This window comes from Cetorhinus maximus, chromosome 11, assembly GCF_964194155.1.
Source record: "Cetorhinus maximus chromosome 11, sCetMax3.hap1.1, whole genome shotgun sequence".
Classification (NCBI taxonomy): Eukaryota; Metazoa; Chordata; class Chondrichthyes; order Lamniformes; family Cetorhinidae; genus Cetorhinus; species Cetorhinus maximus.
In genome coordinates, this window is record NC_135889.1 from 43,883,960 (window position 1) to 43,910,743 (window position 26,784).

General features: G+C 42.4%; 1 protein-coding gene across 1 annotated transcript in view; it reads left to right on the top strand.

Annotated features, from left to right (window-relative positions):
- The window catches only part of stat4 (signal transducer and activator of transcription 4), a 137,521-nt gene that overhangs the window by 15,577 nt on the left and 95,160 nt on the right, over positions 1-26,784 (top strand). Inside the window, exons 2-3 of the mRNA XM_078551862.1 lie at positions 128-256; positions 7,632-7,776. Of these exons, the coding sequence (XP_078407988.1) occupies positions 129-256; positions 7,632-7,776 (273 nt within the window). The 5' untranslated portion in view covers position 128. The remainder of the gene's footprint in view (positions 1-127; positions 257-7,631; positions 7,777-26,784) is intronic.

A 26,784-nucleotide genomic window follows, 5' to 3' on the forward strand; every position in this document is an offset into this window, starting at 1 on the left:
AGCAAATGAAAATCTCTTTGAAATAATTATTTATGGTATTCTATAAAATCTAATCAATTTATTCTTTCATTTCCAATAGTTAGATTTGTTCTATGCTGATTGTTATTGTTTTCAAACTTTTTGACAGAATGTCCCAGTGGCATCAGCTCCATCAGCTGGATACACAGCTCCTGGAAAAAGTGGACCAGTTGTATGATGACACCTTTCCTATGGAGGTCCGTCAGTTCCTAGCACATTGGCTGGAACACCAGGACTGGTGAGATCATAGTTAAATTCACCTGCCTTTGATAGTTTATTTTGGGATGTTGGGAAATAGATAAATGCTAACTTTTTTCTTAGAAAACTTTGTTATTCATCCTTACCTTGTTTTATTCTTTGCAGCTGCAATAAAGTCAGAATCACATATAAAAAATGGTGCACAGAAGCTCAAACAATATCTGTGAAGTGAACAGATAGTTGGCATTTTGTACTGGGCCCCATTTCAAAACTGAAAAATTGAAAGTTGAAAGAACACTTCAATAGAATCATCTAAAAAGAAAAAGGAGAGAGAGAGAGAAAGTAGCAGTGCGATCACCTATTACTTGTAACTAAGAAAAATGGAACCTCTTTAGTTCTGAGCAAGGCTCCATTTCCATGTTTAGGTAGATTTTAATTTTTGAATGACCAAGCAGTAAAGTGACTGGTAAACTATGAATTATAAATGGATGTCACACTGCCTTTGGGCAGAGATCGACAGTTTTGAAATTGATCCTATAGTCATTGTAATGTAGGGAAATACAACAGCCAATTAGTGTACTGTAAGGTGCTACAGACAACAATGAGTTCAATGACCTGATAATCTGTTTTAATCACTTTGGTTGCAGGAGACTGTCTTATAAAATGGTTGGGCAAAACATCAGTGGATTGTCCAGGGATACCTTCACCATCACCTTGCCTCCACTCGCCTGCCCCCACCACACACAGTTTACCTTCCCTTCCACAAACACAAAGGAACCTCATACAGAACTAAATATTGTTGAAAAAAAGAGACATGTTGTCGAAGCTTTTCGTCTTAGATTCATCAGGACCGATGTCATTGCCATTGTCTGAATCTATATTCATTGAACTTATGAACTCAGCAACTCATGCAGTTGAGTTCAGTTTTAATGATAGCATGTATGTCCAAATAGATGGTGTTGCCATGGGATCCCCTCCAGGCCCAGCTCTCGCAAACATTTTTGTCAGTTTCCATGAGAAACGCATCTTTGATGGAATGACACCTAACCTACTACCCCTTGCATATTTCCGATACGTAGATGATATGTTTGCTATATTTGAATCCGCAGCTGCATGTAAGAACTTCCTTACACACCTTAATGGCCTTCATTCTACACTCAAATTCACCTTTGAAATGGAGCAGTCAAATGAATTCCCTTTCCTCGGCATGTCAGTTGAGAAATCTGCTAGTGGGTTCTCTACTACTGTCTACCGCAAGCCTACCTTCACTGGTCAGTATACATGTTGGGGTTCCTATAGTTCCACATGGTCATAAAATTGGCCTTATCAGCATCCTCGTAAATAGGGCCCGAGCCATTTTCTCACCTCGAGCAAGCTTGATGCTGAAATAGGGCGCATCAAAGCCATCCTGTGGGATAATGGCTACCCTGATTGGATCATTGCTTGCTGTATACTGTAAAATTCACGAATGGGCCTAAAGCTGCCACTTTCAGCTCAATCTACTTCAGATTACCCTGGAAGGGTAAGGTCTCTCAAAAATTTGAGCAACAGGTGAAGCTAGTGGTTTCACACTATTGCTATGCAGGAGCAACATAAGCGGTATTCTCCACAAAAAAAGTGCTGCCATCAAGCCAAAAATATGTTCAGCCTATCACTCAAATGAGTAATCTGTATATGAATTCCAGTGCCAGTGTGATGCCAGGTATGTATGCTGTCTGTCCCAACAACTGGGGATCGGATCAAACAGCACATCCCTTCACCTGTTCGCAACGAAGTACTGACCATGGCCAACCAGCCCTTGCTTGCAAAACTCAAAACATAGTGTCCAACATTAGATGTGATTTTATGATTGGACAGCACATGCTAAACAATCCTGATAGTGCTAAGAATTACATGACAACCAATTTAAGATCATTAGTCGGGCTCGCAGTGTGGCTCACTTACACATGCTAGAAGGTACATATATTCACACACAGGGCCCTTGTTCTTTGCAGACAGAAGGAGCATATCCATGCATTGTGCCTTTTTCAACTAAACAAAAGGTTGGAGAACTGCCATTTCCCATGGCAATGCCTGACCAATCAGAGTGAACCTGCCTGGTTTGACTTTAAACAAAAGCTTGGTGGTTATCTGTTGCCTGGTGCATTCGCCATGGCAAAACCTCTACCAACCAGAGCTCATTTGCCAATTAATCAGCACTCTCTTCTCATGCAGTATAAATTGTTGTTCCCTTTACAGTTGGTATTCTTGCAAATCTGTCCTGATGAGTGCAAGATGAAAAATCTTGACATGTCTCTTTTCTCATTAATATTCACGTTCTGTACTACCAAATGACAAAACTAAATATTTTGTAAATGTGAACAGCTTTAAAGACGTGCACTTAGATAGCGTCACTCACAATCTCAGGACATCCCATAGTGCTACACAGCCAATGAAGCACTTCTAAATGGGGTTACTGTCGTAGTGTTGGCCAGCACATCATAACTCCCATGCTCTCCAGAATAGTGCCACAGAGTCTTTCATGTCCACCCGAGAAGGTAACTAAGGCTTTGATTTCACATCTTACCTGAAAGATGGAATCTTATAAAGTGCAGCACTCCCTCGGTATTGCACTGAAGTGCTAGCCTAGATTACGTACTCGAGTCTCTGAATTGAAGCTTGAACTCATAACCTTCTGACACAGGTGAGAGGTCTATCATTGAGCCAAAGCTGAAAGAAACATTGAAGTTAAAGATTTTGGAGAAACAAAGAATATGTGAATGGCCAAGTCAATGAGGGGTGCTAGTGAAAAGATAGGAGACCTTGAAAATACATAAAGTTTATAGAACAGGTCTGAAACTTAAAATAGTAGAAAGCTGGATAAAAATAATGGAATAGATTTTCACCTTCCCTGGGGTGCATATAGCATTGTGGATCCACCAGTTATTATTAAAACCATTCAGTTTTCATTTCCATTGATTGCTATAGAAAGAAAAGTCAGACAGCCATAGCTCTATTGTGTTTGAGCAAACATTTGAAAATCTACCCAAATGAGTGCATCGCCACTAAGAGAAAAAGCAGGCCAACACCAGGAGAATAGCTTTCACTGGCAATGTTATACTGTGTTCCTCCCCAAACATTAACCCTGCCTCTTCTCCCTCCAGACAAGGGCAGACTGATTGCACATCAGCAGCACCCCTATACAAACAAAATGGAGTAAGTAGCTAAGGTCTAAAGTGACTATTGTCAATGTTCAGACCTGAGGGCTGCAGATTGTCCAAGAGAAAGAGAAGAAAATGTTGTTGGAATTAACATTGAGCTTCATTGCAGCAGCACAAGAAGCCAAAGGCAATGAATTAGGAATGGAAAGGGAAATTAAAGTGACAACCCACAAGGAGCTGAGGGTGACATTGCTGGACAGGATGGTGATGTTTGGCATAGTAGTCATCTAACTTGTGCTTGGTCTTCCCACTAGAGGAGACTGCACCATGAGCAGCAAACACAGTATATTGGACTACAGGACCCAATTGCTGTCTCACAGAAGGAGTATCTGGAGATTGGTATATGGGAGGAGGTAAATACATAAGTGTTGTATCTCCTGTAATTGTATATTAAGATGGCCAGCCAGGGAAGATAGAGTGGTGGAAGAATGAGCCAGGGGAGCACAATCACTCTACACCGCAGGGAGGGGTGGAGATGATGTGCTTGGTGCAGGATAATGATCTCGTTGATGGAAATGGCAAAAGATTTGGTGAATATGGAGGCTGTAAGGTAAGAACAAGGTGGCGGGGGGGCAGATGGGGAGGTGGTGCAGTACTGCTACTGTTGTAAGAACAGAGTGAAGCAAAGAGAACAGGAAATAAAGGAACTGGAGGAACAGCACCTCGTCTTCCGTCTAGGCACTTTACAGCCTTCCGGACTGAATATTGAGTTCAACAATTTTAGATCATGAACTCTCTCCTCCATCCCCACCCCCTTTCCGATCCCCCCCTTTTTTTCCCAATAATTTATATAGATTTTTCTTTTCCCACCTATTTCCATTATTTTTAAATGTATTTCCATCCGTTGTTTTATCTCTACCTTTTAGACTATTTTGATTCCTTCACCCCACCCCCACTAGGGCTATCTGTACCTTGCTTGTCCTGCTTCCTACCCTTAATTAGCACATTCCTTAGATAATATCACCACCTTCAACACCTCTTTGTCCTTTTGTCTATGACATCTTTTGGCTATCTCCACCTATCACTGGCCCTCTATCCAGCTCTACTTGTCCCCCCTCCACCACACCCTTAAACCAGCTTATATTTCACCTCTCTTCTATTTTTACTTAGTTCTGTTGAAGAGTCATATGGACTCGAAACGTTAACTGTGTTCCTCTCCGCAGAAGCTGCCAGACCTGCTGAGTTTTTCCAGGCATTTTTATTTTTATTTTTGTAAGGAAATAAATCATGTCGATCATCAGAAGGTCAGGAAATAAATCATGTCGATCACCAGAAGGTTTAGAGCTTGTTTCCTTTTTGTTTTAAGAGAACATTCAATGCACAATTTACAGAAAGTTTGGTAGAAATTGTATGCTAACATTCACAGAACTTGCCTACATTTTTAAATAGCTACCAGTTGAATTGCTAGTAACTAAAAAAAAAAGTAAAAGGAACTCCAAAACTTAAAGTGAGTAATTTTTAAGGCATTGGATAGATATGATGGCACCTCCAATAATAAAGTTGACCGTTGGTCTTTGCAATAAAATTTGAGTTGGAGCAGCCATTCTATTTTGACCTCGATCTGGGGCTAAGAGCACAGTGATCCAACAGTTGAACAGCAATCTTCATCCACCACCTAATTTCATCTGCCTCTTTTTTTCTGCTTTTTATGCTATTGATTGTGGAAATAAGAGCAATTAAAGGTGCCAAAACCTTGACATGGGAGGTAAGCGTTACTCCCCGGACTTCTGGTATTCTGATTGGGGCCACAGCTGTTATTGAATAATTTTGGACAAATTTCAAGGCAAGTTGGAAAAAGCAAAAAATCCACTGAATACATAAGTAGACAGGTCACCTATTGAACACCATGAGCAGCTGGAAAATGAAGCTGCTCGAATGCATAAGGTCTTGTTCGTAGGTAAACTTCTGCAATTCATTTCAGCCTTCAAAAGTTTGGTTGTGAATGATGTCAATCGTGAAGAATTCAAACTACTAAAATAATCATAACCAATTTCAGTTAAAATGCAAAGATCTAAATAGTTTAATTCTGTTCACCCTGTCATCTCTTTTCCTGCGTTGTTTCCTCTTTCTGAGGGTCTATCAGTGTCTTATTACATTACTTTATTAACTTATTTTCTGCCTAATCTAACTTTTCCTTCCAACTTTCATTTTCTAACTTTCCAACTAAATTAGTGGGAGCAGGTTTCAAAATACTGGAATTGCATTGGCTGAAAACTGTCTATAAATATCAATCTTCCAGCCAATCAAATGCTAAAAATGAAAAGATTGATATCACATTGTCTATGCAAAGAGATCAATAATACAACTTCACTCATTAATGAACCGTAGAGCCCAGCATCATGCTGAATAGTTAACAATTTTCCCATATTTTTGAGCCTTTCTAACCTTACCTTTTTCTCTAAAAATCCATTTATTTTGGTTTTGAGATGTCTATATCTAGCTTTTAATTACGGCCTAGTTCCTATCTTTGTTTACCTATGACCATTTATGCAAGAGGTATCATTGCAATTTTAGCTTGAAATCTAACTTTAGTGTAAAGAATGCAGGTTAATGATAGAAATTTTGGCATCTTAGTCAAGGATAGATCCTTGGGGATACCAGAGCTAGCTGTGCAGGAGTGGGAAGAGAAGACATTGGAGATGAATCTGTAGCTTTTTAAAAAAATGTGTTCATGGGAAGTGGGCATCGCTGGCTAGGCCAGCATTTATTGCCCTCATTCAGGCATTTAAGAGTCAACCATATTGCTGTGGGTCTGGAGTCACATGTAGGCCAGATCAGGTAAGCACAGCAGATTTTTTTCCCTAAAGGGCATTAGTGAACCAGATGGGTTTTTACAACAGTGGTTTCATGGTCATCATCAGACTTCTAATTCTAGATATTTTTGAATGCAAATTTCACCATCTGCCATGGTGGGATGTGAACTCAGGTCCTCAAAGCATTACCCTGGGTCTCTGGAATACTAATCCAGTGACAATACCACTATGCCATTGCGACGACCAGATAGATGAGAATGGACCCATGTGAGTACCGGCCCACCCAACTGGATGACGGTTGAGAAGCGTTGGAGGAGGATGTTGTGGTCAGTTGTGTCAAAGACTCCAGAAAGGTTGTAAAGGATGAGGAAAGTCATTTTACCTTTATTACAGTCACATAGGATATCAATTGTGACTTTGATAAGAACCGTCTCAGTACTGTGGCAGGGAGTAAGCCTGAGTGGAGGGATCCAAATATGTAATTTCGGAAAGATGAGCATGGACCTCTCACTGATTTTAAGATTTATGGATCAAAAATAAATGTCAAAAAAGAGATTCTAGGAGAAATAAGACTTACAGCTGATTACTAAGGACAATGGGACGGTGGAGTAGAGACAGTTTTTCTTCATATCTTATCTGATATCAGATCAGGAAGCACTTGTCGGAAACACCCTTTAACTTGACAAACATCGCAATTTGTTAAAGACAAAACATGTTGGCATGCAAATGGCAACCTAAAGAGAAGCAAAGAAATAAAAAACTATGAAGAAAAAGATAGACTCAAAGTATTTTACCCTTATTTCATTTTTTTATCCCTCATCTAGTGAAGGCCTGACTTATGTTGGGATTGGAGCTGGCAGCCATACAATGCCTCACATAAATGGCTGCCTGTCATACGTGAGCCGTGACACTGTGGGGGCTGTTAAAATAAGAGCAACAATTTACCCTCTGTAAGCCTTCTCTTAAAAAGAGCAGGTGTAGACCATATGACCACTCGAGCCTGCTCTGCCATCCATTCTCGCTGGATCCCAGTATCCTGCTTTAATTAGGTAGATCAGTGATGTTATTGGGACTGGATTGCAATTTTAGTCCCTGGTATGAGTCAGGGAGCAGTGGTGGCTTAACCGCCAGACCAAACCTCCCTGGCGCTTTAGTGTCAGCAGGCTGTTTTACTGTGGGAAACATAATGCCAGGCTTGTTCCTGTTGTCACTCAACGTCCACACGCATACACTTTCAAGTTTATTTAAAGAAAGAAAATGTCTAAACTTTCCACGTAGTTGATTCAGGAGACCAGATACACCTACAGAATTAGGTTTGTTCATATTTGTTTTCTGAATCATTGTGGATTTTCCATTGTGGAACAAAATCTCAGTTTTCTTCATTAACAATGCATAATGTAACATTTTTGAAAGATAGAGTGCTTAGACTTGCATTTAATTGTTTGCTCATTGTTTTTAACAGGGATCTTGCCTCGAATAATTGCTCTCTGGCCACCCTTCTGTTCAATAATTTATTAAAACAAATAGATGACCAGTATAGTCGTTTCTTCCTAGAAAAAAACTTTCTGCTTCAGCATAATCTGAAACGAATTAAACAAAACCTTCAGGTAAGATTTTAATATTGCATCTTAACTGAGTTTTGACTGGTCAAAATTCTTGCTTCCATGCTGAAACTTAGTGTATGTTACCCAAGGTAATTTGGACCAATGATTCGTTGAGTTTGAAATTGAGAATTTTTTCACTTTGATTGACATAATCTGCTAAACTGTTTCCTAGTTTATCTAAAGGTTATGCCTCAGCCAATTTAATTTTGGAGAACAGGTGAGGACATAAGTGTTGAAGAGGTTATACATTGGCTGTCACAGCTTTATGGACTGTTGTTTTTTTTTAAAAAAAGACAAGTTCTGAAAGAAAGGGGTTATGGGTTAGGGATTATGCTGTATAAATTGTTAATTTAGAAAAGAAACAAAGCTCTTTCATCAAAGGAGGACCAAGAGATTGATTAAGAGGGGAAAATAGAGTATGCGGGCAAACTTGCAAGGAATATAAAAGCGGACTGTAAAAGCTTCTAGAAGTTTGTAAAAAGAAAAAGAATAGCGAAGACAAATGTAGGTCCCTTACAGTCTGAAATGGGAGAATTTATAATAGGGAACAAGAAAATGGCAGAGTAATTTAATGACTTCTTTAGTTCTGTCTTCACAGAGGAAGACACAAATGGGAACCAAAAGCCTAGTGAAAGGAGAAATTGAAGGCATTTAGTATTATTAAAAACATAGTGCCGGAGACATTAATGGGACTGAAAGCCGATAGGTGTCCAGTGCCCGATAATCTATATCCCAGGGTACTAAAGGAAGTAGCCATGGAAATAATAGATGTGTTGGTTGCCATCTTCCAAATTTCAGTAGATTCTGGAACAGACCTGGCAGATTGGTGATTGGCAAATGTAACCCTGCTATTTAAAAAAGGAGAGAGGGAGAAAACACAGAATTACAGACTGGTTAGCCTAATATCAGTAGGAGGGAAAAATGCTAGAGTCTGTGATAAAGGATGTGATAACAGGACACTTAGAAAATATCAACAGGAGTCAACGTGGATTTATGTGAGGGAAATTATGTTTGACAAACCTACAGGAGTTTTTTGAGGGCGTAACTTGTAGAATAGGTGAGGGAGAACCAGTAGATGTGGTGTATTTGGATTTTCAGAAAGCTTTTGATAAAGTCCCACATAAGAGGTTAGTGTTCAAAATTAAAGCACATGGGATTGGAGGTAATATATTGGCATGGATTGAGAATTGGTTAACAGACAGGAAACAGAGAGTAGGAATAAATGGGTCTTTTTCAGAGTGCCAGGTGATGACTAGTGGGGTACCGCAGGGATCAGTGCTTGGGCCCCAGCTATTCACAATATATATCAATGATTTGGATGAGGGAACCAAATGCAATATTTCCAAATTTGCTGATGACACGAAACTTGGTGGGAATGTGAGCGGTGAGGAGGATGTTAAGGGGCTTCAAGATGATTTAGGCAAGTTGAGTGAGTGGGCAAATACATGGCAGATGCAGTATAACACGGAAAGGGTGAAGTTATTCACTTTGGTAGGAATAACAGAATGGCAGAGTATTATTTAAATGGTGATAGATTGGGAAATGTTGATGTACAAAGATACCTGGGTGTCCTTCTACACCAATCACTGAAAGCAAGCATGCAGGTGCAGCAAGCAGTTAAGAAGGTAAATGGTATGTTGGCCTTCATTGCAAGAGGACTTGAGTACAGGAGCAAGGATGTCTTACTGCAGCTATACAGGGCCCTGGTGAGACCACACCTGGAGTATTGTGTGCAGTTTTGGTCTCCTTACCTAAGAAAGGATATACTTGCTATAAAGGGAGTGCAGCGAAAGTTCGCCAGGCTGATTCCTGGGATGGCAGGATTGTCATATGAGGAGAGATTGGGCTGACTAGATCTGTATTCACTGGAGTTTAGAAGAATGAGTGGGGATCTCATTGAAACATAAAGTTTTGACAGGGCAGGACAGATTGGATGCAGGGATGATGTTTCCTCTGGCTGGGGGGGTCTAGAACAAGGGGTCACAGTCTCAGAATATGGGGTAGGCCATCTAGGACTGAGATGAGGAGAAATATCTTCACCCAGATGGTGGTGAACCTGTGGAATTCTCTACCACAGAAGGCTGTGGAGGCCAAGTCACTGAATATATTTAAGAAGGAAATAGGTAGATCTCTAAACTCTAAAGGTTTCAAAGGGTATGGGGAGAGAGTGGTGTCTAGCGTTCAGATAGAGGATCAGCCATGATCATTTTGAATAGCAGAACAGGCTCGAAGGGCTGAATGACCTACTCCTGCTTTTATTTTCTATGTTTCTATGAACAGTTTTTGTCGCCTTATCTAAGGAAAGATATACTGGCATTGGAGGCAATCCAGAAGGTTCACTAGGTTGATTCTGGGTATGTAGAGATTTTCTTGTGAGGAGTGGTTGAATAGGTTGGGCCTGTGCTCATTGTCGTTTAGAAGAATGAGGCAATCTTATTGAGAGGGTCCAGAGGATGTTCACGAGAACGATCCCAGGAATGAAAGGCTTAACATATGAGGAACGTTTGAGGATTCTGGGTCTATACTCGATGGAGTTTAGAAGGATGAGGGGGGATCTAATTGAAACTTACAGAATACTGAAAGGCCTGGATAGAGTGGACATGGGGAAGATGTTTCCATTAGTAGGAGAGACGAGGACCCGAGGGCACAGAGTAAAGGGAAGACCTTTTAGAACAGAGATGAGGAGAAACTTCTTTAGCCAGAGAGTGGTGAATCTATGGAATTCATTGCCACAGAAGGCTGTGGAGGCCAGGTCATTGAGTGTATTTAAGACTGAGATAGATAGGTTCTTGATTGGTAAGGGGATCAAAGGTTACGGGGAGAAGGCGGGAGAATGGGGTTGAGAAACTTATCAGCCATGATTGAATGGCGAAGCGGACTTGATGGGCCGAATGGCCTAATTTCTGCTCTTATGTCTTATGGTCTTATAAACATATAAGATTCTTAGGGGGCTTCACAGGGTAGCTGCTGAGAGGTTGTTTCCCCTTTTGGGCGAGTCTAGGACCAGATGGCATAATCTCAGAGTAAGGGGTCGCCCATTTATAACAGAGATGAGGAGGAAATTCTCTCGGAGAGCAGTGAATCTGTGGAATTCTTCACTGCAGAGGGCTGTAGAAGCTGGGTTGTTAAGTATATTCAAGGCTGAGATAGACAGATTTTTAATCAGTAAGGCAATCAAGGGTTATGGGGAAAAGGCAGGAAAGTGGAGTTGAAGATTATCAAATCAGCCATAATCTCATTGAATGGCGGAGCAGTCTCGATGGGCTGAATGCCCTACTTCTGCTCCTACATCTTATGGTTTGATGCATATATCATTGGTGTATGTTCACTGTTATTTACATAAAGATGTCAGTGTTTATTATTATTTGTATTGTGTTGCTTAATTCTATTTAACCATTAAATTTAACCTACTTATAGTTGGAACATGCCAGTGATATTGTTAGTTTATTTCTCTATCCACAGTATGCCACATAATCCTAAACTATCATAAATCTGATATTTTTGAATATCCTTAGATATTGTTCGGGTCTTTTGCTTTCCAGTTTCATGCTAACCTTGCTCCTTCCACAGGCCATTGCAGCATTATTTGGCCTCAACCTCAACCTGAAAGTCTGTTCTATTGACCATCTTTCTGTTGTGTCCCAGTCAGTTCCAACCACACACATGCACCATTTTAATCCTCACTCTACTCAGTTCCGCTTTATCTGCACTAAATCCTAAAGCTATTTTCTCCCTATCACTAATTGTTAGAGAGTGATTAACATAATTTTGCGAGGTAAAGTTTATTTTGGGCAACATTAACAATGCTTCTCCTCTCTGACATTAATTTTAAAACATTAGCAAAACTTGTATGTCAGTGAATCAAAACTGCAATTAAGACAGTCACTGGTGAATGGATCCACATAATCAGCACACTGACAGAGTAGGAGATTTTGGGATACAAGCAGTGGATCATCAGGATAAAAATATATCCAAGGAAGAGAAGAAGCAAAGATGGCCTAACCAAAGTTCGTAGGGAAGCAGTGTATAAGGAATTGTAGCTCTGAAGGGACATAATGACAATAGGTTATACATTCAGCCAGGCACCAAGGCAATAGGAATCACTATGTGTTTTTAAGTTTCAAAGTCAGTATTTATTCACAGCTACTGAGAGTGGGTTCCAACCTACGCAGACATATGTCTGTCCATTGGATCTTAAATCCAACACCTTGACCACTCAACCATCCTGGCAAGGAGCACTATCTTGAGTTAAGCAATAGGGAGAACACTGTCACCGAAGAAGCTTTAGATACCATAGAAAATCTGCCTGTCATGGTAGATCTGGATATCGAACCCACAGTGGAGGAACTTAGCAAAGTGATTGACTCACTTGCCCTGGCCAAAGGTCCAGGTGCTAATGCCATACAGCCTGAACTCATGGGAAACTGGAACTCCTGCAGCATCCACACAAACTTCTCTGTCTTTGCTGGAGGATGGAGACAGTGCCTCAGGATATGCATGATGCAAAGATTGTGACCCTGGTCACAAGGGTAATCACAGCAAATGCAACATCTGTTGAGGCATCTCCCTGCAGAGCATCATGGTAAGAGGATTTGCCCATGGCGCCTTGTCAGATTGCTGATCCTGGCTGAACGCATCTACCTGAATCCTAGTGTGGTTTCTGAAGTGGAGGATCTACACTTGACATGATCTTCTCAATTCAGCAGCTGCAAGAGAAATGCTGTTAACAAATGAATCTGCTATATATTGCCTTCATCGATCTCACCAAGGCATTCAACTATGTGAGCAAAGACGGTTCATTTAAACTGCTGCAGATAATTAGCTGTCCACTGAATCTGTTCAATGTGATCTCTTCTTTCCATGCTAGTCTTGGTAGACTCACAGTTTAGTGTTCTCAATCAGGTTGTTGTTCCGCACTCTCTTCCTCAGCTTGAACATTACAGCTGCAGCTTCTATGTTGGATGTGTTGATTTCAGCATCAAGTGACAGATTGCTGGTGATTGTGGAGCTTGGGTATGTGAAGCTTTCAACAACCTCCAGTGCCACATTTCCAATGATGATTGATGGCAGTGTGACAACATCCTGGACCATGACATTTGTCTTCCTGATGCTGATGGTCAAAACTAAACTCTTTTCAGGTGTGAGATTGTCTATCAGTTTGCTGCTGCAGATGTTCCTCAGTATGGAATGTTGGTGCGACACCTTCATTGTAGAGCAACTCTGTCATGAGGACTTGGTGCACCTTTGTCTTGGATGTCAAATGAGTAAGGCTGAACAGCTTTCCATCCAGTTCTGGTATTCAAGTAGACACCCTTTGTAATTGACCTGAAGGCATATGACAGCAGCAAATGCAAGAAAATGCTAAAGAGTGTCGGTGCCAGAACACAACCCTGTTTGACCCCACTGCAGATCTCAAAGGGTTCCAATGTTGCCCCATCATAGCTGACCTTACTCAACATGTTGTATACCCAAAGACCTTCTGTACAATGAATTGGCCACTGGGTCACAACCTCCTGGGCATCTATATCTCTGCCACAAGAACATATGAACAAGATATGAAGATGTTGGATATTGACCCTGTAAACTGGGAGACCATAAGATGATAAGATGTAGGAGAAGAAGTGGGCCATTCGGCCCATTGAGTTTGCTCCGCCATTGAATGAGATCATGGCTGATCTAATAATCCTCAACTCCACTTTCCTGCCTTCTCCCCATAACCCTTGATTCCCTTACTGATTTAAAAATCTGTCAAAAATCTGAGACGGTCACTGATGTTTGTGACCTCTGAGCCTGATGGTTTTGAAGGGCAGTGGAAAAGATGAGCAGAAACACAAAGCTCAGCTGGCCGAGGAGAGCCCAAAGAAAACTAGAGACCAGTGAAACATGCATCTTCTCAGCAACCCCCGTCTTCCTCAGTAGCAAATGCGGCAGAGGCTGCCATGCCAGAGTGAATCTCCTGAGGCAATCCAGATGATGCTTAACACAGTTGATCGCCACAACACACACCATTGTCTTACCAGACTGAAGGCTGCTAACAGCAACATTTATTATTTAATCCGAATTCCTGCTTTGTGGATTTTTATTTAACAGCCTCTCTTGTGGGTAAAAATAGGGAGAGGGAACCCATTGAAGGTGTATCCAGTTGCAATGGAGTTAGGATTCCTTTAGTTGCTTTGTTAACAATATTGTAAATGTGTTTGCAAAGCCTTCTCACTATGCTTTGAAAATTGTAAATATGTTCTAAAATACTGTATTTGCAATTGCACAAGAAATTTTGAACAGAAGAAAATTTCACAGATACATTTATGATGTCATGAACAGAGTGACTAGAGAAATGTTTGCCCCAATGTTGTTCTATGGCTAGATAGACCACAACAGTTTAATGCACTGGATTAAAAACCACATGACTGGCATAAGAGTTTTTCACTTTTAAAACCATACTGGCTCTGGCACAGTTCCAAATGTAGCATTGCCTGTTTGTAAATGGTTCTGCTGAGTAAACATGCAGTTCAGATGGTCAGTAACTTCTCTAAACTAACTGAATATTGTCATTATGCAGTGAGATTTAATGTGTGCTATATTATAACATTATCAAATGAATACTGGGTAGGTGCCTTGGTAATTCAGCATCTTGATGTATGAATGTGTTACATCAGAGTTGCAGGACCTGAGTTCATGTTCTGCAGACTCTGATGTGGTCCAGTTTTCCATCAAAGTTGAGTCATCTGTAGGTGCTGAGCCACTCTGAGGCACTTCACTACTCCAGGAGGGGAGAAATTAGAGGAGTAAATCACAGTTGTTGTCACATCCTTCTTACTGTCTTGTTAGATTTGATTAAAAGCTTGGAGTCACATTATCTAATAGTATCTAAAGCTGCAGTGGAAAGTATTGATAAAGCAAATGAAAGGGGATTAAAAAAACAAATGATTGTTAGATAAAAGCAAAGAACTGCGGATGCTGGAAATCCAAAATAAAAACAAAAATAGAAATACCTGGAAAAACTCAGCAGGTCTGGCAGCATCGTTGGAGAAGTGCACAGTTGACATTTCGAGTCCTCATGACCCTTCAACTGTGCTCTTCTCCACCGATGCTGCCAGACCTGCTGAGTTTTTCCAGATATTTCTATTTTTGTTTTTAAATGATTGTTAGAGTTCCTTCCAAACGTAATACCACCTTTAGATTATCTACATCTTTTAATTTACTTTTTGAAACATATGTTGAATGCTTTACCAGGTTTGAATGCTCAGCAGGTTTACAGCATTATGTAGTTGAGTCATATACTACAACAGTAACTTGCAATTAATGAAGTAAAACACAAATAAGTGCTTCACAGGAGCGTAATCAAACAAAAATGCCCCAGTCTTGATTACCAGTTGTTAGCCCATCTCAATTGATTGGTTGTAGGTTGTGCTACAGTTCACCTTAGCACCCCAAAATTGGTTTGTGAATAATTGTCAAACTTTCCTCTCCTGATTCGTGTGCACACATGCAGCAATGAGATGACGATTGGACTCAGTTGTGATTTCTTTGATTTTCCAAACCCTACTGAAGTTCACTGGACTCTCAAATGCAGGACGCCCACCAGAGTGTGTTTGTAGCAGACAACCATTTCTGTGAAATTATCCCAGCAAGGAGTCAGTGCCTCCTGGAAAGTAGAAAGGAAGAAAATTTGTGGAAAAATATTTTTTAAAAACTAAATAGAATTAAGTAAAAGGGTCACATATGAAAACAGGACAAAGAAGTTAATCATTTAGCACTTCATTATTGTATAAGTCAGGGTTAATAGCTACACCCATGGGGTCTGTATCTAATGGTGCCTGATAATGGACACAGTATGCCATGGCGTCTGTATCTAATGGTGTCTGATAATGGACACAGTATGGTCAATGTGTTGAACTCACTTGCTAGAAGAGAGAGATATGGGGGCCATTATAACTTGATCCTCCAGCCTTTTTGGAAAAAGCGCAGTGAGCCTCGGATGCCCCGATGCATCTTGGCCATTGAGCCCTTCAAATTTGGCTGGCACTTAAATCTGGGAAATAGAGGTAAATCAAAGTAGAACTGTGGGTGCGGGTTGACAGCAGCCCACTCGATTACCATGGAGGCAGGAGGAATGTTTATTGCAGCCTCAAGTGACCACTGCGAAGCCTAAATACTACTGGTTAGAGTTGATACAATGCAATCTTCGACTCGTCGTGAAAATGGGTGAAGGACCCACATTTCAAAATTGAAATGAAGCTATGCTCATTCCAGTTGGGTGCCTAAATAAAAACCCCTGATGAATTTATTGGTGAACCAAAAATACACAAGTCATGTGCTAAGTTTGTCTGATATATCTGTAAAACAGACTCAATTAAGTTGAAATTAGGCTCCCGTGTTTGTGCCAAGATAATTTGACTTTCTAACAATTGTGATCAAAAATGTAGACCAAGCAAACAAATGTTTCTTTTGAAAATAATGTTTTTTATATTGTTTTTCTTTGCTAATATTCATACTTAAGGATTAGATGTCTTTAGGGCTGTTTAAAAAATCAAAAATGATGAACTCTTTTGGGAATGGAAATTATTTGCATGCTGAATGGTTAATAACATCCTGTTAAGTTTAATTATGTATAGTAAGAATAGGAGGCATTGGAAAAAGTATTGCTCAACACGTGACACTATTACATTCTTGAAGATTTCAAATACTTTGTTGTCTGCTGTTTCCTCGGGCAAGGTACAGGAAATGATGGTTAGCATTGAATGTGCTGTTATTTTTAAGTGCTCTAACTTTGATACATACATGTTAAAAGATACAATGCTACTTTTAAATAGTCATATTTTTCATATGGTCACAATTGGGATCATTGTTTTCTTGTTGAAGTATTTAATAGCCATCTTAATCATAGCTGGTGAATTTCATTTGCCCAATCTACAATTGTCAACACTAGCTACTTGATCTTCCTTTAAACACTGTAACCTGCCTTTCAGATGCAAAACCTGCATATAAGCATCATATATGGTGGGGAGGCGCTGCATGTGTGACTGTTATGCACTGGAAGGTCCTTTACCCACCATATAACCTGTTCAGATTCTGGGAAAGGAAATTGAACCTTGCCCACAGGATGCTGAGTGTTTATAAAGAGGAAACCTGTCAAAAAGGTCACTCTGCCACGTGGAGGGAGGTGGTACTCTAATCTTCAACTTCAAGACTGCAGGCTAGTGCTTCAGGAAGTTCAGTGACACGGCCTGGGTAGACAAGGTAACACATTAGCCATGCTGCCTCTTTTCCTTTGAATTCCAGTGCTCTTCACTCCCTAAAAGTAAAGGGAAGGGGGCATGATCTTAGGATCTTGTGCCACATGGCTACCCATCTTCCCTAGCAGCAACTACATGACAAAAAACCCTAAACCCCTATTCTCCATTTTAATTGGATGCTAACCTATCTCTTCCTTCAGCTGTTCCATGTCACTTGGCGCATATACTTTCGCTGATGGTCTTCACTTAATTTATTCAACCTTGCAAGAGAAAATGATAGGCAATGCCTATAAGATGCAAGTTATCAGAAGGGACATTCCCAACCTGAAGCCACTCATGCCCTCTGATGATAAGGTCATGGAGCTTCTAGATACCCTGCTCTTGCTGTGGAAGATGGAGAGGTTTGGGACATTGTTCAGTAAGTAACAAGGTGTTGGCACTATTATCAGTAGAACAACGCATTAGTGTTATTGGAATTTACATCAGACACCCACCTGAGAAGTTGTCAGTGCTAGGGAAACAGATTGCAGTTCTGGTGGTAATATGGGAAAGAATATGCAAAACCCTCCATATTGGCTTCCGGATCACGGTGGCTGCAATGTATGCTTCTATCTCTCAGGGCCTTCAAGATCTGATAGATCATCCCTCCTGCTGATCAGTGGAGACGGAGATCCAGGGCCTAGCATAATGGCGACAGCTAGAATCAACCTGCCTGATACTGTTATCTCTAGCATATGCCAAGCTTCTACCCTTTCCCTTTTAAACATCATACCAGTAGCATGTACAAGGTGAAGTAAAGCTAACCAGGAGCAAGCTCTAGAAATGCAGCTAGTTGTATATCTCTCCCTGTTGGGATGCTGCAAATATGGTCATGAAGCCACATAAAAACAGTCATAATTATTTGATAATGAGTTAGTAGCATTGATTTTTTTTTTGTTATTGCCAGTACAGTTTCAGTAACCTTTTATGCATTGAACAAGATTGTTGACTCAGTGAAGCCAGACCAGCTTGCTTCCAATTAGAGTAATTGTTTCTATGGGCAGAATTTTTCGCTGAGCGGGGCTCTCGCCCAACCCACTCGAGCGTAAAATGGCGCGCGATGACATCGGGCAAGCGTCCTGACAACAGGAAGGGATTCCACTCCATGAATGTGCAGATAGTGTGTGAGCACAGGATACAGATTCTGCAAGTCTGTGCAAGGTGACCTGACAGCTCCCATAACACCCATATATCCTGAGATACTTCCAGGTGCCGAGGCTCTTCAGTGCTCCAGCCCGCCTGGATGGATGGTTTCTGGGTGACAAGGGCTGTCCCTTGAAAAGGTGGCTGTTGACACCTCTCCACCATCCAAGAACAGAGGCTGAGCAGCGGTACAACAGGTACCATGCCTCCATAAGGGCGGTGGCAGAGAGAACCATAGGACTTCTCAAGATGCGCTTCCGATGTCTGGACCGTTCACTGCAATACCCCCCAGTGTGGTTGTCACTGATAGTGGTTGCATGCTGTGCTCTCCACAACTCAGCACTGGCAAGAGGGGACCCAGCAGAGGAAGAGGATCTTGACGCAGCTGCACAGGCCACAGAGGATGAATCCAGTAGTGAATCAGAAGAGGAGCACGGTGAGGAGAACATTGAGGGTGTGGAGTCAGACCTCAGCAACCTCCAGGGAGGCAGGGACACCAGGAATGCCTTGATCCAACGATCCTTCTGCTAGGCTGCCAAATAATAAATACCACCTCATGCCAGGGCTGCCCCCTCTATCCTGGATCGTAGAAATGACCCTTTCCTTGGCCCCCAAGATACACTCAGTGCCTGTGCAATAAGATTTCAAGCCATATATGTCCAGCATTACATACTGGCCTACCCTGCACATACAAAACAAATGAAGCATACTGAGGCCAATGACACAAAAGCAAATTAATTTTATGTTGGAACTCACAAAGCCTTGAACGGAAAAAAAATGGTGTTGGCAGTCACACCATTAAAAAAAAAACAAAATGGGGGAACAAAAGATCAGCCATTACTAGTCCCCTTTATGCTTAAGGTGCTTTAAACTTAAGTTTACGGGTGCTACGTCGAGGCACTCCCCTCTCGCTGGCACTGGGATTGGAGACAGCCTGCTGACTGTGCTGTCCCGTTGGCCTTGATGACCTTGGCGGTCATTCTCTGGCCAGTGGAGCCTATGCTGGCCCCACCTGAGAGGGAGCAGCCAATGCCATGGCCGGCATCTCCCCAGTCGCCGCAGCCTCATCAGATGCCATGGTCACTGGCAGAGGGGCGGAGGAGCTGCTGCGGTCATTCAGAGTGCCCTGAGAGGAGCCCGTAGAGACAAGAGGCAGCTTGTGCACCAACGTGAGGTCGCTGTGGACCCTCCCCCTGCTCAACGTTGATGAATGGGCACCAAGCTGGGGTTCGGAGTGCCCCATCCATCTCACACACGGACAATGACGAGCTGAGGTCAGTGCCTGTGTGAGGGCTTGCAGGTCTGAGTGCATCCCCAGGAACCCCTGATTCTGATTCTGGAGCAGCCTCTCCATAAGAGTCGCCACTCTCTCCATGGAGGAGGCAAAGCGCTTGGCCATGAGGGTCAATGCAGCGTTCATGCTCCTCAGAAACCCTTCCACAACGGAGACCATGGCACGCAAGCTCTCTTGGATCTCCGCCAGATCCTCCTGCACACCCCACTGGATGTCCAGCATCTGCTGCCTAATGGACGACTCCAGAGGCTCATCATCAGCCTTCGTCTGAGCATCATCCTTGTCTTCAGCAGTCCTCCGACTGCCTGTGCCCTGGGCACTCTCTGCCTCCGCCTGCACCTCAAGCAATGTGCACCGAGATACTAGCCGCTGAACTAATGCCCGCAATGTGCTGGTATCTGCGCTGGTGCCTGGTTCTGAGAGTGGGTGTGACGCAGGTGCTTGGGGAGCATGGTGGTCCTCCAGTGTCAGGGGTGACCCTTCAGGATCCGGAGAGCAAATGCCTGCTAGCAAACTGAAAAGGGAGAAGGACATGTCATTACTCAAAGTCATCTCACTGTCGCTGTGCATACCAGGCACCCTGGTGAGACAACGGCGATATGTGTCTTTCAGACATTATTGGGGACTCCAGGTTCGAGGCTCACATGAATGAAGAGACTACACTAGAATGATTGCACAAGCTGAAATTCTCACCTCAGTGCACTGCACTCATACCTTCGTCTGACACCCCAGCCTCACTGTGGCTGCTTGACCAAGGTGCATGGCGCCTCTTGAGCTCCAAGGCCTCCTGATCGTAACGGGAGAGGATGAGGGGGTGTGGGGGTCCTCCACCAGTCCGTGACCTCTCAATATTGTTGTGTGATGTCTTCTCCTGAAAGGACAGAGGAGCATTGATTAGTCCACTCTCTACCTGCAGCGCCATTGCAGCCTGGCCAACCCCAACTGGGGAGCACCTTGCAGGGCACATCCGAGTCATGGTCTTCGAGGCGCAAGGCTCTCAGTCAAAGCAGCCAGGGCTCACCCCCTTGGCCAGCTCCGGCGTGATTGGCAGTTGGCACTCAGACTCTAACACCCCTGAGCTCCATCGGGGGGGGGCGCGTGGCCAGCCCAAAACAGTTGAACACTGATTCCATGCCAACACGGTACTCACTCTTCCTGAGTGCAGCAGGTCATTGAAGTGCTTCCGGCACTGCACCCACGTGCGCCGCACCACGTTGTGGCTGCTCACCCAGGCTGCCACCTCCTTCCATGCCTTCTTTGTGAGATGCAGTGGCCTCCTCTTCCCATCACTGGAGACAAGGGCGTCCCTCTGGCAACCACCTCCTCCCGGAGGGCAGTGAGGCACTTGTCGGAAAAACGGGGGGCCGAGTGCCCACCTGACCTGCCCTCCTGCCTGGCGTTTGCCGCTGCACTTGAGTCCTCCTTGCAACGGCAGACAGACGTTCTTCCCTGGGGCTGCCTGGGCCATTTTAAACGGGCCGCTCAGTCGCCATTGGACCCGGCGGCCGACAGGCCCCCATCCCTGATTGCGGGCGGCGGTTGGATTCCCAGCCACACCCGCTCACCCCCGCCAAGCCTTTCCAACAAGGGCAAAATACTGCCCTGTGTTTTAATGGTTAACGCTAAACATCACCACCTCTGTGTGTTAAAGCACCCTAATCCTGTGCTGCAGCATGCCTGAATAAAAAATTAGCAATTTGGGATAAGTGTGTTTAGTGACAGGCCAGCAGCAAAGAAATCCTATAATGGAACAGAATATTCTACTCTACATAGCCAGGCAGTGAAGGTTAGAACTAATGTCTTGTCTTTACATGGTTAAGAACTTTTATTTATAAAAGGCACACATTACAAACATGCATTTCCTAACCCAACAACCACAGTTTTGTCTGCTCTGATAAATAGGGGCCCAAGTGATTTCCTTGTTAATACATACTGCCTGAATATAATCAATTATATACGGTTAACACAGAAGGTCTGCTTATTTTGTCTCTCCATATCTTATTTCAGAGTAATCAACAGAGCAAGTAAAGTAAATGAAGCAAAAATGAATGAGGTCAGAGGGACTAATGAAAAACAGAAATCGCTAGTGTGAAATGTTAAAAAAGCAATATAATATAACATTATCTCCTTATTTATTCCATGAAAATACCTCATAATTTTGAACATCTCTATTAAATCTCTGTTTAGCCTTCTCTGCTCAAAGAATATTAACTGCGGATTCTCAATCTCTCGTTGTAACTGAAGTCTGCGTCTCATTTCTGGCTGAGTGGAAAGTCTCCTAGCCCTAGTGGTCCACCTCTCTAGTTTCCAAAATAGGAACATAACTCAGCTGGTTGCTCAGCAGCAGTGCTATGCAAACCTGTCTCCTCCAGGGAGAGTGAATTTTAACTATGTGGAGAAAGTGTCATCCTCAAGTATTATTAAACCACTGAAAAGTCAAATTTCTAAAACCTTCCACCACATTTTACTTGCGTGTGAATTTTTGTTAAAATTAGTGAAGATTTTGTATGAAAGTTGGGGAAATTTCTGCCTCCCTCTCTCTGCCTACGCATCCAATTATCTGTTAACAATTTACTATTAACTTGAGCTTTGAATTTTTGTAACGGCTCCGAGACTTTATTTCAAACTTAAAGTTGGTAAAAATTAATTGCAGTAAATTACAGCATAATTAGTTAGGTGCATTTTACCAAATTCAGTGTTCTAGTTATAACTCCAGAGCAAGACACGTTTGTGTGGGAGACTGTTTTGCTTGTAAATGCTTGCCAGTTAAACTCCTCCCACTCATGTGCAGTATGGAAGTCTGATTTAGAAATTTCCAGCAAAGGCAGAAAATTTTGGGGTTAAATTCCATTACTTCATCTCCAGATTTGAACATGTTGTTTTGCCATTCACTGTTAACAGTGGGAGATCTGGAGGGGCAGAATCTCAAACGGCAGTATTGTAGATGATATTATTGTTGCAGATAACGGGTGATGTTGCGATGGACATTACAGCAGCAGCTTGCTGTACTGTGTATCATATGATAAAATATGAATAACTGAAAGAAGGGACCCATTTACAATGTCGTCTAGGAGCACAGCCAGGATAGGAAGTTGAGTGGTCAAGAATGGTAATGGGGTCAAGGGAGGAGAATGTGTCTGTCCCAGACAAGATGAACTTGAAGAGGGCTTGAGGGGAGATGGGGGAGAAATCAGAAAAAGCTGTGGATTTTGGGAGAGCCAGGAAAGGGAGGTTTGGTGATCAAAGGGAAAGGATAGAGGAGTGGGCAGCAGAGCCAGCTGAATGGATGACCTCAATCTTAGTGACTAATTCCATGAGCTCCTCCAACTTGCTGGAAGTGAGGGTGGAGGCAGAAGGGGAAAGACCGTTGATAGGGAAGAAAAGATGCTGGGAGTTACTTCATGCTTTCCAGGATACTGCTAGAATAGTGGGTGGCTTTGGCAAGGGAGCATGAAGCTTGGTCCATCCAGATCTATTGACCATTGGCTAAACAAGTTGTGTGCCAGATATTGCCAGGTCTGCACCCCTTGTTCTTTTCTTTCTTTCTTTCTTTCTTTCGCTCTTTCTTTCTTTCACTCTTTCTTTCGCTCTTTCTTTCTTTCGCTCTTTCTTTCGCTCTTTCTTTCTTTCGCTCTTTCTTTCTTTCTTTCTTTCGCTCTTTCTTTCTTTCGCTCTTTCTTTCTTTCTTTCTTTCTTTCGCTCTTTCTTTCTTTCTTTCTTTCTTTCTTTCGCTCTTTCTTTATTTCTTTCGCTCTTTATTTATTTCGCTCTTTCTTTCTTTCGCTCTTTCTTTATTTCGCTCTTTCTTTCTTTCTCTCGTTCTTTCTTTCACTTTCTTTATTTCGCTCGTTCTTTCTTTATTTCGCTCTTTCTTTCTTTATTTCACTCTTTCTTTCTTTCACTCTTTTTTTCGCTCTCTCTTTCACTCTTTCTTTCTCTCTCTTTCTTTCACTCTTTCTTTTGCTCTTTCTCTCTTGCTCTCTCTCTCTTGCACACACATACCCACCGGCAGTGAGTCTCTCTACACCACCCTGCCCCCACTGGGGCAGCTTCTTTTCCCCCAGGCCCCAGTAACCTCTCTCTTGCTCTCTCTCGCTCTCTCTCTGTCTCTCCCCCAGCACAAACCCCCCTGGAAATCCTCTCTTTATCCGCACCACACTCCCTGCTGCTGCTGTTCGCTGCTCCTCCAAGCACAGACTGTTTCTCTCCCACATTTACTGATGATAGGCTCACTGGTGAGCCTATCATCAGCAAAGGTGGGAGACGAATGACCTGTGATTGGAGGAGCAGCTCCTTGCAAAATGTTCAACTTTACTTACCCTTCTTACCAGCATTTTGAACAGTGGCACTGGGGGCCACATAGGGAGCTTTGCAGGCCGCATCTGGCCTGCAGCCTGGACTAGATCAATCAAATTGGCAAAGCTGGTCTAGAAGATGAATTTGTAGAATAGTTTTGTGACAGTTTTCTGGAGCAATACGTTGTGGAACTAACTAGGGATAAAGCTATTTTGAATCTAATATTGTGTAATGAGGCAGGGTTAATTAGTAATGTCAGAGTAAAAGATCCATTGGGAAATGGTAATCGTAATACAACTGAATTCCACATTAAGTCTGAAAATAACATACTCCAATCACATGGAAGAATCTTAAGCTCAAAACCAATTAAATGGTTATGAAGGGAGAGCTGGCTAAGACTGTTTGGCTAAATAGACTAAAAGGTATGGCAATAAATAAACAGTGGGAAACATTTGAAGAAATGATTCACAATGTTCAACAAAAATACATTTCATTGAGAAACAAAAATTCAGTTAGAGAGATCCATCTATGCTTATTAAGGATGTAAAGGGTAATACTAGATTAAAAGAAGAGGCTTATAATGTTGCAACGAATAGAAGTAAGTCTGCGGATTGGGAGTGTTTTAGAAACCAGCAAAGGGCCACCAAAAAGTTGATAAAAAGGGGAAAAAATAGAACATGAGAAAAAACTAGCCAGGAATATAAAACTAGATTGTTAGAGCTTTCACAAGTATATAAAAAGGAAAAGAGCAGCTAAAGTAAACATTGGTCCTTTAGAAGCAGGGACAGGCAAAGTCATTATGGGGAATAAGGAAATGGCAGAGACACCGAACAAATGTTTTGTGTCTGTCTCCATAGTAGAAGACATTAGTTATGTACCAGAAATAGATGATAACCTAGGGACTAATAATAGTGAGGAAATTAAGATAATTAATATCAGCAGAGAAATAATAATGGAGCAGTTGAAGGCACAAAAAAAAAATCCAAAAAATCCTTGGGACCTGATGGCCCACATCTTGGGGTTTTAAAAGAGATAGCTACAGAGATAGTGGATGCATTGGCTATGATTTTCCAAAATTCCCTAGATTCTGGAACAGTCCCAGCATATTGAAGTTAGCAAGTGTAAGACAGCTTTTCAAGAACAAGAGACAGAAATCCAGGAACTACAGACCAGTTAGCCTGACATCAGTCATTGAGAAACTGCTGGAATCTATTATTAAGGAAGTCTTAACAATGCAGTTAAAAAATCATAGTATGATTAGAATAAGTAAATATGGTTTTATGAAAGGGAAATCCTGTTTGATAAATTAATTAGATTATTTTAAGGATTTTAATAGTACGGTAGATAAAGGAGAACCAGTAGATGTAGTATACCTGGATTTCAAAAGGCATTGGATAAGGTGCCACAGCATAAGTGCTGGGCCTCAGCTATTTACAATCTATATTAATAACTTGGATGAAGTGACAGAGAGAGTACTGTATCTATGTTTGCTGACAAAACAAAGCTAGATGGGAATGCAAGCTGTGAGGAGGACACAAAGAGGCCACAGAGAGATAGACTGGTTAGGTGAGTGGGCAGCGAAATGGCGGATGGTGTATTATGTGGGGAACCAAGATTATTCAGTGAAGGTTCGCTAGATTGCTCCGTGGGATAAAGATTACCCTATGATAGGCTAAGTAAATTGGGACTATATTCTCTGGAGTTTAGAAGAATGAGAGGTGATCACGTTGAAACACACAAGATTATGAAGGTGCTTGACAGGGTAGATACTGAGAGGTTGTTTCCCGAGGCTGGGGAATATAGAACTAGGGATGCACAGTCTCAGGATAAGGGGCCGATCATGTAGGACTGAGACGAGGAGAAATTTATTCGCTCAAAGGTGTTGTGAATCTTTGGAATTCTCTACCCTATAGGGTTGTGATGCACTATCATTAGATATATTTAAAGCTGAGATAGACAGAGTTTTGGTCTCTAAGGGAATCAAGGGATCTGGGGAGCAGGTGGGAAAGTGGAGTTGAAGCCCAAGATCAGACATGATTGTATTGAATGATAGAGTAGGCTCAATGGGCCATATGGTCTCCTCATGCTCCTATTTCATATGTTCTTTCATTCTGAAATACACACAGTTAGCAGCTCAGATATTGACATTGCAAGTGTGAGTAAATGAGAGTGTTTCTTCTCTCTGTCTTCCTGCTCTTTTGTCTTTTTCTATTCCATCACTGCCTGGCCAGATTGCAGTTCTTGGGTATCTGGTAAGAGAAAGGCTATGTCTGGGGCTGTGGTAAGTGGAATGGGGAGGAGGCAGGGAAGCAAGAGCTGCATTATTACATCATCTGCAAACCAGTAGAGATTGTGGGCAGAAGGGGAAGTGAGACGAAGGAAGATGAGGTATGAGCATAACGTCATCTTCGATCCTTTCAGCCCCTTCATTGGCCACAGTCTCAGTCAAGGCCACTCCAGTGATGGTGAGCACCATCTGCTCAACAAGAGTAAGGATATGCAGCCATGCCTGCCTGCCACCACCAACAGCTGCACCCCCCCAGCTGTAGCTGTGTCCAATTATGTGCCCACCTTGAGCTGCAAGACAGAAGGAATTGTGTTAGTAAGTGCAGTACAACCTGTTTGGGTGACTTGGTTGTCATGGTTTGAATAACTGGTCGTGAGTGCAAATAGTTAGAAGTGGGTGTGAGGCTTGGAGCAGTATCAAGTGTGTGGGGGTGAGGTGAAGCTATGAATATGTCATGATTGATCAAGATTGTTGGTAGATGAATCTTGATGGTATTGTGCACTGAGCAGTCTATGAGGCTAGTGGTGGAGTTGGTAGGATATGACATTAATGATCTATTCATTGACCTTGACCATTCGTGTGCAGTTATTCAACTTCTGGTGGCACTGCATCCGAGGCCCCATGGCTAGGCTCATGCCATTGGCCACTATGGCTATTTGGTCCCAATGCCTTCACGAAGTGTGCCTGCAAGGCCCCCTGGTTCTCTGTGGATAGAT